Below are 14,023 nucleotides of genomic sequence, written 5' to 3' on the forward strand. Positions count from 1 at the left end.
TCCCACAGACATATAATAAAAATATATAAATAACTGCTAATGCGTGTAACTATATATTATATAATATATAATATATATTTATATATATATATATGTATGTATGAATACTTAGCAGTCCGGGATGAGGACAAAATCATAGAATTTTCAAAGCTTAAATTTTGTCACTTTACGATCGGCAGGTAGTTTACGATTGGCTTGCCTGTCCATCGTGAGACTTTTGACGGAGAAGAGAGATAAGACACTTGGAAGTCGGAGAGCCCAGGCCCCTCACACTCTGGGCTTACTCATCATGACTTTGATTTTTTTTTCACACAATCATCTTCAATCATTAAATAATTAATCCTCAAATATTTTATACTATTTACATACGAAATTAACTAGGTGTACAATATCTTTTACTCCGGATCAAAATCTATCTAACGAAATATTTTCTAAATCGATCATTTTGGCATAGCTTTGCAATTATCAATGTAGCTAGACTTAGTCCACTACGTTATTGAATTAGAAAGGAGTAAAAATTTTAAGTTTCTTTTCGTTATTGATATCTAGTTATTTTTATTTCATGCTTTAGTTTTTTTGTCGGCTTTATCTTTTAGTATTCCTTATTAAGCCTGCCACGTTCAATTATAATATTATGTATAATAATATTAAGTGTATAATAATAGGAAAATTTTTTTTGAGTATTCGTCTCCAAATCGTAATCTTAGCCCCAGCCCTGAAAAACTGTTAGGATTATTATTAGTTTTCAGACATTTCTTTCTTACCGCGACTTTTTCACTCACATGAAAGACTCAACAATTAGATAACGTTACGGTAATGTTATTTATTGCCGAGATCTAAATATGACCCAACAAGTATTCACTCTCATATTGTATTTACAAATTATAGGATTTTCTTGCTGACGTTTCCAGCAATCATATAAAATCACTACAGTCAATATCATCACTGCACTAAATTTGACCAATTTTTCACCATTTCTACATATTAAGGCACCTCCAACAAATTACTCTGTCGTAAAAAACGGATCTATAGGTCCAACGTGTAAGTATCCGTCTAAAAAATCGGCACTATAGTATAGCTACCTTTTTATAATTGTAATTTGTGGTGTCACTCGAGTGTTTTCGTCGCTTGTAATCACGTTGTATTTATTTTTTTATATTTTTTTTTTTCTTTTCTTATAAAGATTCGCATTTATCTTCGTACAAACAATCAAAGGTTGTCCGTTTATCAGATTTCTATGCAAATTTTAATCTTCTCAATTCAATTTTTGGTGATTGTATGACACGTTGTGTACGCGATTTGAAAACGTAAAAATAACACAATGATCCGTACACACACACACGCACAGTGGTTAAAATTCAATCTGCTAATTAAAGTGTTCCGTTAGTGAAGTACTGGAAATGATCGTACAATTTCGTTGACCACGAACCGATGCTACCTTTAACAAGATCTTCCACATGTCGTCGCAGCTGATCTTCGGTCAAACTCAAGTGAAATCGATTTTTTAATCCCTGTACAGTTGCTGCACCGCTACGGAAACACGGGAGTTGAGAACCTGTCGAGGAAAAAAATATCGTAAATAGAACAAGTTCTACGATGAACACGAATACGTATGTGTAAATCTTAACGCAGTACAGTTCAGCATAATTACCAGATCTCATGATCTCAACCAGACTGAGAATCTTGTCCATATGTTTGCGAGCTGCAACCAAACCTTGAAGGATAAGGATTTTGAAGTAGTTGAACATGTCCGACCTGTCGCCACCCATGACTTCGACAAACTCGGGAGTGAGCTTGAATGGGGAAGTTTCAAAACCGATGTTGCGAGGTGATGCGGAAAGCATGAAGCCAAAGTCAATATGAATAAGATGACCATCGCTATGTAGAAGAATATTTCCGTTGTGACGATCTTTGACTTGTATCAGATAACTAACGAGACAATACGCGGCACAGCTTTCAACAAAATTTCGTTGGGCCGTGAGGAAGCCTTCCGAAGTACGAGGTCCGAATTCTCGTTCAAAGTACTGCAGCAATGTCAGTTGGCAATGTTTCTTTACTTGATGAACAGAGACTGTGTTCAGAATGGGCTCTATAAAACCGCTATCATTGGATAGACAAAGTATACTGTAAATATAAAAAAATACAGAGATTAATTGTAAATTACAAAGAGCATGGTTTTTTTTTTTTTTTTTTTTTTATAGTCGGTTGGAAATTCGAGATGGCCTTGAAATATAATTTAAAATTTCAATCAAACTTACTTGTATGGCCTGACCCACAATGGGACATGTTCTTCCTGCCAGATTTTTTGGAGCATGGATAATAATTGCGAGGCAAGAAGTTCTTGTCGAAAATCGTCCCCGTATTTCACTATAACGGCGAGTAGCTGCCAAGATGCAAAGTGGCCGTAAGGGCTAGTAGCCCTGATACGTCGCTGTTTCAGATCCCAGGGTTCTTTAAGAGCTGCTGCTGAAGGGTCTTCGCGGTCATAGTTGAATGTCGAACTTGGGGTAGAAGCCATCTGAGATAAACGCCTTTTTATATCTCCCGGAATAAAATTTGGCTCACGACTATCAGACGATTCTTGACTCAGCTGCGATATAGTATCTCTATCCACTGGCTTTCGCAGTTGTAAATACTGAAAGATGAAAATAAATGTTGCTAAAACAAGGTGGTAGATTTTACTGAATCGCTTCTAATCGATAAAAGTTTCATTTAATTTTACCTGTTCTGATATTTCTTCATCCTCCTGACTCCAGCAATCATTAGGATCATCTTCAGTGGAATTGAATGTTGCATTAACGCTCGTCTGAGCAGTTGTGTTGTTTACATCGCCTCCAGCTTGTCTTAACGTTGCCAAAGTGGATGTTTGAGCTTCTGCAGATGTTATATTCGTGGAATTTGTAACATTTGTCTGTTCATCAGCGGTGAGATTTTCCTCGGATTTTGTATGTCTTAAAGAACTGCCCATAATTTTTGGGGGTACTGGTGAAGTATGGATATCTTCAACCTCCAACACTTCCACGTAGATGATATAAGGAGCCTTTAATAAAGTTGGTGTTTATTTGTTATTTATTTCACGGAGAGAAAATTTGATTATTCATCTTATTATTGAACGGAAATATAAAATGACATTACACTTTTCTACATCAGTCGAAAAGAAAAAGTTAAAAATTACAGAAAGCAAACAGCATTGACGATATGGAAGCAATATAGATATCGAGTAGGATATAACTTGTTAGTAGGCGTCTAAAAGAATAAAATAAAAATATCTACAGTTCCTTTCTAAACATAGATAATCGCTCTAGAATATAATAGACTTCTTTTCTATGTATAAAAAAGAAATACATCATATGCTCACCCTGTCCTTGCTGTTTAAAATAGCTGCAGACTGTGATGGCACTCTAACAATGTGATGCGGTACAGAACTGTATAGAGGTATCCACACACGTGCAGGAAGATTCAGGTTAATGGCATTCAACTCTGCAGCCAGTTGTACGATTTTCCCTTCTTTGGTCGGAATAGTACCCAGTAATTTCCCGATTGAGATAAGTGACTGGATAAATTCGTACTCCGGAGCTAGTCGAGGTGCCTATAAATAATTTCGACGTAGATAAATATTCATTTTTCTGTATCATCAATATTACGAGATGAAAAAACGTCACTGTGCATATATATTGCAAGCTCACACTTGTGTCAATAAGACGCTGTTAAGTCGTGATGCTGGAGTGAACGTGAGAATGAAAAGATATTATTTGAATTAACTAAATATACTTACGCCACAGAAGCAATCAGTTTTCTGACCACGCAAGTCGTTCACTATACCCTGACACGAATCAAAACAGGTACAACCGTTATCGAATGCTCGTCCAGAACTCAGGTCTCCCAAGCTCACTTTGTTTATTAACCCTAAAAATAAATGGTTTTTTTTTTTTCAATGAAAACTCAGTTTAGCAATTCAGTAAATTACTGGTTTTTCGACGCATTTCGAGTAATAGAAAATATTTCAAACTTACCGGAATGACTGCGACGAAGAGCTTGGAAAAGTCCAGTAGCATCGGACTGTGATCTTTGATGGGTTTTTTTATTTGGTGATGTGACAAATTGTATGGATGGCAGGGGCGGTGGTAAAGGAACATGTTGACCAGAAACGCGCGGTCGCCGACTGACTTCGTTTTCTTTTGGCCTACAGATTTCAATAAACTTGAATGACCACAGCTGTCAACATCTCCATACCTAAATTGTTATGCCCAGCCAAAAGTACAAAGATATATTTTTCAATACGAACTAACCTGAGCTCGTCTGACAGAATAAGATTCTTCAATTTTGTTCCGTGAGACTTCTTTTTGGAGGGAAGATGAGCATCCGAGCTATACGCATCCAGCAGCCACGCACACTTCAACGAAAAGTCTGCTGACCTTCTACACCTGTCAAATTCCATAATGTTGAAGTTGCAACACGATAATATTAAACAATACATATACTTCCAATAAAATATATTTTCTCAAATGTTTACCTATGGATAAGATATGGGTGGATAACTTCTGCAACATCGTGCATTTGTATATACATTGAAACGAGCTGCGGTAAATAAAAATCCACCTCGTTGTCAGGGAAACTGAACAATTTGTTACCTGAAAATGTAATTACAACAAATTTTTACCATGGTAAAAGCCACGCAGCACTTATCAATATGAATAAGAAATTAACGTACATGAATATCTGGAATATCGAAAGTTTACTACAATTGTTTACTATTTTGAAATAATGAGTAGTCGACAATTAGATTTCTCAAAATTAGCCTGCCGTAATAAAGCAAGTGTAAAAGTGCCAGTCATAAAGCATATACAGAATTATTTATTCAAAAGTTTAAAAACTGGTAAAACTGTGCCAGAAAAACAAAATCATTTGCAAATTCGACAAAAATATTACAGTTAAATAAATTGTTTCGAAAAAATGTGTTTGAAGTTACGAAATATTATTGTATAGATAATTTTCAGGATAAATTGTTACTTTGCAAATTTGTAAACCATAATGATGCAAAAAATACTCATACTTTGACAATCTTTTTTCAAAGTCATTCTAAAAATGAAAAATGGTGATATTTTTTTTCTAATGCTTTGTACTTCAACATTACTAACTTATACCTCTCGTTAAGACACTATTACGACGCACACTCTCCTGAAAATACTATTCTTTGGAAAAATTTTCCCTTTTCCACTACTCTCCCCTATCCCCCCAACTCTTCTCTCTATACAGAAAATATTTACAAAGATGTTTGTTTATCTGTTTACCATAGATAATATTCAGTGAATGTACTAATGAACTCGCATTACTAAGCAGAATAACTTATAAGATTAATTTAAATCAAAACTTCTTTTCAATTATGAGTATGAGTTTTAGTTAAATTCAAAGTAAAATAACATCGCTCTTTCAACGGAGAGATGAGAACGAAGAAAGATATTTTTGGTACAGAATGTTTTCCGGTTCAACATAATGAACAAACAGTGACTCACCCAAGTAGCTCTGCACTCCAGGTTCCTTGGAATTGAAGAGATAAGAAATGGCCATGGACATGTCAAACACTTGGCTTTCGAATAACCTCAGCAAGCATCCTTTAGAAGATTTTGGTTGTGCTAAGGTCTCTTGCCTACAGACGTCAAGCTGTCTCTTGACCAATTTAGTCTCTGGTTGACCTGTGCCGCAGCACAAAGTGATCGCAGCATCAGCCAGATCATTTTGCAAAGCATTAACATGGAGGGTATGGCTGCATACAACTTGACCACTATCATTATTTTTCACAGAGTCTTTGGAGGAACAATCACCGCAGCATAATTCTTTGGAAGTAAAATCTCCCTGCCGACGGTCTTTAACATCTTTGGAGTTCAAATTTTTGGGTTCACTGTCGCCAAAACTGTCCACAACATCGTCGTCTTCCTCCTCTTCCTGACCGTTATAAAGTTCTAAAACTAGTTCGACACAAGAATTTGACACAGCACTCATTTCCCCATCCACAACGTCGATACTGTCCAAATCGCCAGCTTGCGAACGAGTAGAGTCCAAACTCTCTCTACTGTGCAAATGTTCAACGCTGGATTCCCTCGTTGTTGCATTAGCCGTATCACTGGCTCCGCTTTCCGAACCGCACAAAATACCCGAGTCGTCAGACCCGAGACTTGCAAGGTCTTCGCGCTCTCTGTTGTGCCCCTTTATCGACGGAACGACTATCGTCGACGGTGTAGGATTTGCCTCGCACTCGGGACTCGGAGTTACGTCTACTTCTGGAATTCTTTGAAGAGCCGAATCCAGACTACGATTTCTATGATGCATCGTTAGTGTCGCCGATGTGGCCTGAGGTACCGGCGGCAAAAGGATTCCCATGGATCTGGCGATAAACGAAAAATAAAAAACTTTTAGATCTCGTCATGGCGACAAGCAAGCTCCGCTGGAAAATGTAAAAGCGCAAATTTTACCTGAAGTCAAGGCTGAGGTTCCTTTGGTGCGTACTGAGTCTGTTTCGCACGCTAATCGGTGGGTTAGGCCTGCCGTGTACGGGAGGAACATTGTAACCAGTTAATTTTTGCCTTTTGACATGCGTCACAGTTTCCAGGCGGGTCAAACCACCATTGGATCCAGTTACAGCAGCTATTTCGCTCATGCTAACATATGACGAGCAACGGCTCAGCCAACAGTCATCTAAAGCTCATTTTGCCGCTATGCCTAGAAAAATAAAACAAACACAGTTGTTACAAATCTGTCCACAGAATTTCCTTAGGTTTATTGCCAGCGTAGTTTTGTTATCTACCTTTTTATTTCTTTTTTTAACCACGTCAACATTAGAGCTGATAATTTTTCATTAGCTTCAGAAATAATACCTTCAAGTAAAATACTGCGAAATTACCATGCTTCTTCTTTGTTGTGTATCAATATTCAACAATTGGCACAACAAAAATACAGAAATACTTGTTAATTAAGTTTATCGATATAAATCACACTACTTTGGTTAGTTAAGAAAAATCACTTGTGCTTAGATAATAATTTAATACAAATGTTATTCTTAATTAACCGATTATTTTTTACCATTCTGGTTAATAATTAATGGTGAAAAAATTCAGAGACCACACCTAACGTAATAATAATAAATATTTCACGAACGTAAGAATTCCACCGGACTAAAGATCAAAGGATTCGTAAGCCTGCAAAACACAGTTTGACACTTGTGACACATACAAGATACATAAAACAGTCACAAATGACTTACAGACTAGCGAGATGAAAGCGCAATGCGAATGCTTGAGAAGCTTGAGGAGATGAATTTTCCCTTCAAAATCGATCATAAATACCAAAAAAGTGTTTAACGGGGCATTTGAAGCAATGTTTTTAATTTTACTCCGTATTAAAGATACGCTCTAACGTTGAACGCGATGATGATTGAAAAATGACTAACACGGAAAGAGAGAGAAAGAAAGAAAGAAAGAAAGAAAGAGAGAGAGAGAGAGAGGGAGGGATAGAGTCGAAAGATAGTTGTGTGAGCATTTGTACGATATACAAATAATCCAGTATACATATTTAAGGACTGTTAGAAAGGATCAAGAGACGAAATTTTACGTTGGCTGACAAGTGTAGAATGTGAAAGTAACGAGGATACTGGATGGACTAAATCTAGGCTACGGCATTCCTTGCGCGGTGTTTCGCCTCGGTCTTCGAACATCCCGAAGGCAATGGGTGTGCCGGTGTTGACAATTAAATTCCACCCTACGGAGGTCAGCAGGCAGGCAGGCAGGCAGGCAGGCAGGCAGGCAAGCGGAGGGTTTGGCGTCCCTCGGCAATGCCGTAGTACGCGTAAACCGTAGTACATACATACATATATAATATATACACACACACACACACACATACATACGTTTTCGCGTGTGTACACAGAGTACGCGTATACAGTGGTGGTATAAAATGCCTACCTTGTTTATCGAGAGCAAGTTTGTCCGTCGATAATCAGGAGAGCATCATCCCGAGCGTAGTATAATAAAATGTGAAGAACGAGTATCCGTGCGGTTGATAACAGAAAAAAAAAAATTAAAAAAAAAAAAAAAAGAACCAAATTAAAAAATCACTAGTTAGAAAAACACAGTGGCACAAAAACGAAACCAACGACAAGATACGACCGCTGGCGCGATCCTTCCTTCCTTTCCAATGGCTGTCTGTCACTGCCGTGTTGAATTCACAAAGCTATCTCCCGTGAACTCTCGCGATGGTAAAACGGTTGACGCAGAGGTCGTAGACGAACACTCGACGAGGATAATTACTACTACAGTCCTTACCACACTATCTAACGACAATCTCACTACCAACAATTTACAACGAACATACAGTACTAAAAAACAGGAATAAAATGACGCAGAGAGTAAAGAGTTGCGCGAACGCGAAAGGCTAGGCGACACACATTCGACTGCCTCGGCGTTGGATCCACACACCTCGACGCACGGGTGCCAACTGAACGGGAGCGCAAAGTCCGGGCGGCGGTGTTGTCGGTTTGCCTTTCAAGAGCCAGGCTGGGCTGGAGAGATAACGACGGAATGCGAAACGCGACGAGCGTTGCCGAAGTCTCTTGTAGCGCGTGCACTTTGATTTTTAATCCGTCATCGATACCGAATAATCGTCCCGTACTTTATCCGTCACATTTGGACGAGGCGGTTGTTTCGCATATCTGGCGCCAGCTCGATCCAGCACTTGATTTCGCCTCTGCTTGTCTGCCAAACGCGCGCGGCGTGGTTCGTTTGTTTTATGCCGCATGTAACCCCGATGTGTGTATACATACATACCAATAACAGAGAATACGCGTCAGCGTCACTGCGTAGAATTTTCGTCGCAGGTTTGCGTTAGGTTGGCAATTATAGTCAGGGGAACCCGCCGCGCTGCTGGGTGTTTGGGTGGGAAAGGTCATACAACCGCGAGTGCAGCTGCACCGAGCGAGAACAGCAGCACGGCTGCCGCTGAGAAGTTTCGGCTCTCTTCCTCTCACTTGATTTTCGACTATTTTGCTTTTTATTTTCAGCGACGAATCGCGGCTTACTACTTACTCTTTTCGCTACTCTTTTGTCAACCGGCTTTTTTCAAGAGCGCGATCGTGTATGTCGGGAAGAAAATGAAACCGATCAAATAACGAAACTGGCGATTGACGGAAAACCAAAAAAAAAAACAGAAGAAAAAAGAAAAACAAAAACGACGCGATACGAATCGAGTATATCGAACGGTTAGCTCGGTTGATTTTATCTCACCTGGATATCTACGATACGCTGTAATACGACGCAAAATCCTCAGCGTGTGTGTGCTTCGCTCTGTACTACATAACATATGTATGCATATACCTTATAGGTATGCAGATATACACTCACCTTTGTGTATCTCTTGCGGTTGCTTCCACAGATCTCCATCCGCCGAAATGTAAATTGATATTATATGAAATAAAACAGCTTTTCTCTCACAGCGAGTGTAATTATTGTTATCATCATTATTATACTTATTTTCAGAGATCCTTGACGTTTTTTTCTTCTTTTTTTTCTACTTCGTTTTTTTTTTTTTTATCTCTGTATCTGTCTCTCTCTTTCGTTCTTTCAAGTTGTAAGATTTCCCCTCCCCTCTGAGACACCGACACTTTTACCCACGAATTAATAATATGTCAGACACGAAACGTGGAATAAGACGAAGAAGATGGCAGCTGAATACAATATCGTGCGAGTTTATAGCTGCGTGTATTACAATAGCCTCGTGGCCATGATTACCGGGCAATCCTGCCTTCTGCCCATACTTCCTGTAATTTCATACGCTTTCTACCTACCTGCTTCCACGGGTAGAGAGAGAAAGAGAGAGAGAGAGAACATACTTTTCAAGCGCTTCACCATCAACGGCAGAAGCTGCAGTAAACATTCTGTATAATGTTAATGGCTTATAAACTCAAAACTAATAATCACCGCTACCCATCATAACATATATATGTAGATAGGTACAACCTTCGAGCGTGGAGCAAACCAATTATTTCTTTCATATTTTTTGTATTCTTCCACAAAAGCTGTTATAACACGTATAACATCGTATAAAGGACAACGTCACGGATATAGCTGTGGAACGATAAGGATCTGAAAACGGGATGCGGCGGGATAAGAAATGATCAATTCGATTCCAATCTTCCTCCATAATCACATTCCTTACTTCGTTAATAAGGCATGGATTTAATACCATCTACATTCGAAAGTACGCTGCTACGAAAACTTAACTATTAGTTTAAAAAACGTTTCCAGAATTTCCTCTCTCTCTCTCTTTTTCTCTATTATATACATATATATTATACCTGTCTGTTACAACGTGGAACGTTCCGATATAACTAATAATCTATAGATAATTCTCGAAGAAGTTGAACCAATTGATCGAGTAATCAGCTCAAACGTCACTAAGCCCTTATACCTTGGACTCAGCGGCATCTGCGGGTCTTCTTCGTCCAGGTCAAAGAAATATCATTCCACAACTTTCCAGAGCGGCGAAAGTTACGTGTGTATACATATATGCGTCATACGACGTATATAAAATTACAATCTACACATACGCGTAATTACGTACTGCCATGAAAGTCTGCCTAAAACAAAGAGGCAGTTCTCATCGTCGGCATGTTTATTATTATAAGCCGAAAAGCGAATGAATTTTTTTTCTCGCAAGTGTAAAACCGAATCACCTTTGTGGTACGTATATCCTTACACAACTTGTATCGAGACGTCGACTGGTATAAAGCGTCGAGAAACAAGACGTTGCGATTGACAATTATGATTCTACTCTCGTTGCTGTAACTGATCGGTGTACAAGCATTACCGGAAGAATGATGCCCGGAGTATAATTGTATGCGTGCTTGACATACAGCAATCGTGTTACTAAATAAGAACGAGGATCGGTAACGGTAGCGTAAGTATATGAAGCGGAAACGCGAGTGTAAACTTATAGAGTAAAAGAATTCGTTACAAGGAGGTCTGAGAGTAATGATAAAAAAATAAAAAAATTATTACAATTAAATCCGTCCAGCAGACGAGAAAAAAAATACAATAGCGATATGGCGTACAAATCTCTAGCTTCAAGTCTTATCTCATTGTCAATCTCAATTTTCCGTACATGGAGAAATTTATGCTTATCGTTAGTTGCTGTTGCGCGGATAAAGGAAAATCTTACAAAACTATTTGCAGCTATGGCGTTGTCGTTTAGAAATAATGACAGACACCGACGAAGCTACAATTCAAATCTCCCGACGTGTGAAGTAGCGATGACATCGATCTGTTAAAAATAATCGATTCATCGATTAATCTAGCCGAAAAAAAAATAATCGATTGTCAGTAAAAATAATCAAGTCGGTCGATCAATCGAGTTTGAAAAATAATCGATTATACTCGATTAATCGGGAAAAAATAATCGATCATTTTTCAACATTCTTAGTGTCAAATTTGTCAAAAAGATTGCCATGTACGCATAATTTGTCGCACAGAACTAACCGCTAATCAATTTGCTAATCAGCCCTTCGGTAAATTTATCAATTTTTACACACATGCAGTAATATTGCATATGAAACATACCAGAAGTTTATAAACCGAGTACAAAAGCGTCTCGTTTCACACTCGCGATCATAATACAATATCGACTTTATGTCTCAGTTTACACACACGCTGCAGCATCGAGAAATTATTATTATTATCATTATCATCGTCAATTTTCTCTCTCTCTTTCTCCCCCATCCATTGTATGTCATTAAAGGTGTGTGACGCGGTTCTGGGAGTGCAGTAAAACAGTTTGAAATATAAAAACAGCATCAGTTTTATAAGAGACTTGATCCACCGGCGAAAGTTGGTCAATTTCTGTAGATAATCCAACACGCTTATCAGAGGTACGTCGAAACAGAAAAACGGGAATGAACGTGCCACAGCTCGAAGTAAATATTGCTCATACGGCACAGACGGCATCAACGCCTCTACGTCATAACGGTAAAACGAGCATCCGGTTCTTCTGCATTTTTTTCACCAACGTACGCGCACTCATGCATGGGCAGCGAATTATCATCGGCCGGTGGTGCTTCGACTCGCGCATATCGCATCGCTGCTTTTCACACCTCTATACAACTCGAGCTTTCTTCGTCTAATCGTACCTTATACCTGTATTATACCTACAGATGCAGATACGTACCTTGTACCGCGTTGCGTGTCCCCCCCCTCTTCTGCAGTACATTATAAGATAACGCTAATATACACACACACACATACACACATGAAACGACGATGCGGAGGTATAGAGCAGCTAGATGAGGAGCCATGAGTCCATTTAGTCTGGAATGTCCACACCACGTGGTCCGCGCGATGATCGTTTGACAGGGCCGAAGTTCGGAGCTATTATTCGTCTCCTCCTCCCCCCTCCTCCTGGGTTATAATAGCCCCTATTTTTAGTCAGTGCGGGGTACAATCGGGGTACACCTCTGAGTCGTGCACGCATAGCTGGGGGATAGATGGATGCAGATGTTTGTGGAGCTAAAAGTAGCCGACGAAGAGTTGGGCGAGAGGTGAGGTGAAGGGACGCGTATTCACTCGTGGATGTTCCCGCCCCCTTGATAACGCGAGGAATCTACCCACACCGTAAAGCCACTCGCGTGTCAGAGTGCGTGATGAGCTTTTACACGCGAGGCAGAGCATGCACGGCTAGAATAGAAGCCGAAGGGTAAGGGAGAGAAATGCGATTCCCGTACGGGGAGTCGCGTCACGTCGCCGGAAGTCGACGATGACGAGGTTGCGGCCGCTGCTGCTGTACAGGATGATCCCCCAGGCCGACACACCCATTCACAGACCAGACCGGATCTCGAGTCGGCTTATCAGTTTCGTCGTTTTCTTCCTCTTTCTCCTACAGCCTCGATATCGTCCTCGAATGGACCTCGATGTACGATGTGCAGGTACACCTATACAAGTCCTGGACTTCCGACAGGGTTCAAAGGTCGCGCTTTATATGCGGGCCGTCAACTTTAATTGGGGTGAGACCGCGTTGGCAAGCTCCGAAACCTCGATCGAACTTCAGCGATGACCCATCGTCAACAAGGGGAGAACACCGGAGTAAGTACTTGTCAGTTTGGTTATAAAGTTAATCGATCCAACAGCGGTGAGTCGGTAAAAGTTGACGGAATTTTTCCCCGGATTCCGTAAACATATAAGTTCGAGATTATCTTCGTCTTCGGTATATATAACCGTTCACCACGTGCCCGCGCGTGCAATGACGATGTTTAATTATTATCGATCTAGAATTGATTGTGTATATTCCATATTACATGTAGCATACGCATCGACATCGCTGTGTTGGTTTGAAGAAAACTTTCCTTCAATGAACATACATAACGAGTTTCTCGAAGAGAAAATCAGGAATACACAACAGTTAATCAGGAATAAAAGTAGCTACATATTTTACAGGAAAAGCGTGCAGATGACTACATCTATGCTGCAATTATGTATACGGGGTATTCCACGTCAAATTAGTAGCTCATGTACTTTATTCACTTCGATTTTCATCATTTTTTAGTATGATGTTCATAGCGATCCAACAGGGTCTAGGAATTTTTTCCCAGACTGTTTGAACCACCGGCGTAATTTGAATAAAATCGAAGCCCAATTCCGAATACACCAATTTTTAAAAATCTTAAAAATATTCAAACTGATTCTATGATTCAAAATATGAATTTTGAATACCACGCTATTATATGATCTCAATATTTACTTTTTTTTTTTTTGCAAGTTTTTAATCTTTCCATTTCGGAATAGGAGATTTTTTTTTATTTTTTATCTCCATGAGATCCCATTATCGCGTGGTGCAATAAAATCACATTTTGAATCATAGAATCAGTCTGAATTTCTCAAAATTTAAAAAAATAGCATTTTCGTAACTTCTTTTGCGATCTTGTAGAAAATTTCACCAGTGGCTAAAGAAAATCTGATAAAATTCCCGATACCATTTTTTGCGTTGGTAA

General features: G+C 39.3%; 1 protein-coding gene across 1 annotated transcript; it reads right to left on the reverse strand.

Moving 5' to 3' along the window:
- Window positions 1-803: 803 nt before the first annotated feature.
- On the reverse strand, window positions 804-8,473 carry LOC124410044 (phosphatidylinositol 4-kinase beta). Its single transcript, XM_046888194.1, has 12 exons — window positions 7,956-8,473; window positions 6,471-6,717; window positions 5,514-6,382; window positions 4,514-4,631; window positions 4,290-4,424; window positions 4,014-4,183; window positions 3,776-3,906; window positions 3,359-3,589; window positions 2,723-3,040; window positions 2,259-2,635; window positions 1,652-2,124; window positions 804-1,555 (listed from the first exon to the last, which is right to left on the reverse strand). Exons 2-12 carry the CDS (start codon window positions 6,653-6,655, stop codon window positions 1,371-1,373), a joined length of 3,192 nt encoding a protein of 1,063 aa, XP_046744150.1. The 5' UTR covers window positions 6,656-6,717; window positions 7,956-8,473; the 3' UTR covers window positions 804-1,370.
- Window positions 8,474-14,023: the final 5,550 nt, after the last annotated feature.

Source organism: Diprion similis, chromosome 1 (genome assembly GCF_021155765.1).
Source record: "Diprion similis isolate iyDipSimi1 chromosome 1, iyDipSimi1.1, whole genome shotgun sequence".
Lineage (NCBI taxonomy): Eukaryota > Metazoa > Arthropoda > Insecta > Hymenoptera > Diprionidae > Diprion > Diprion similis.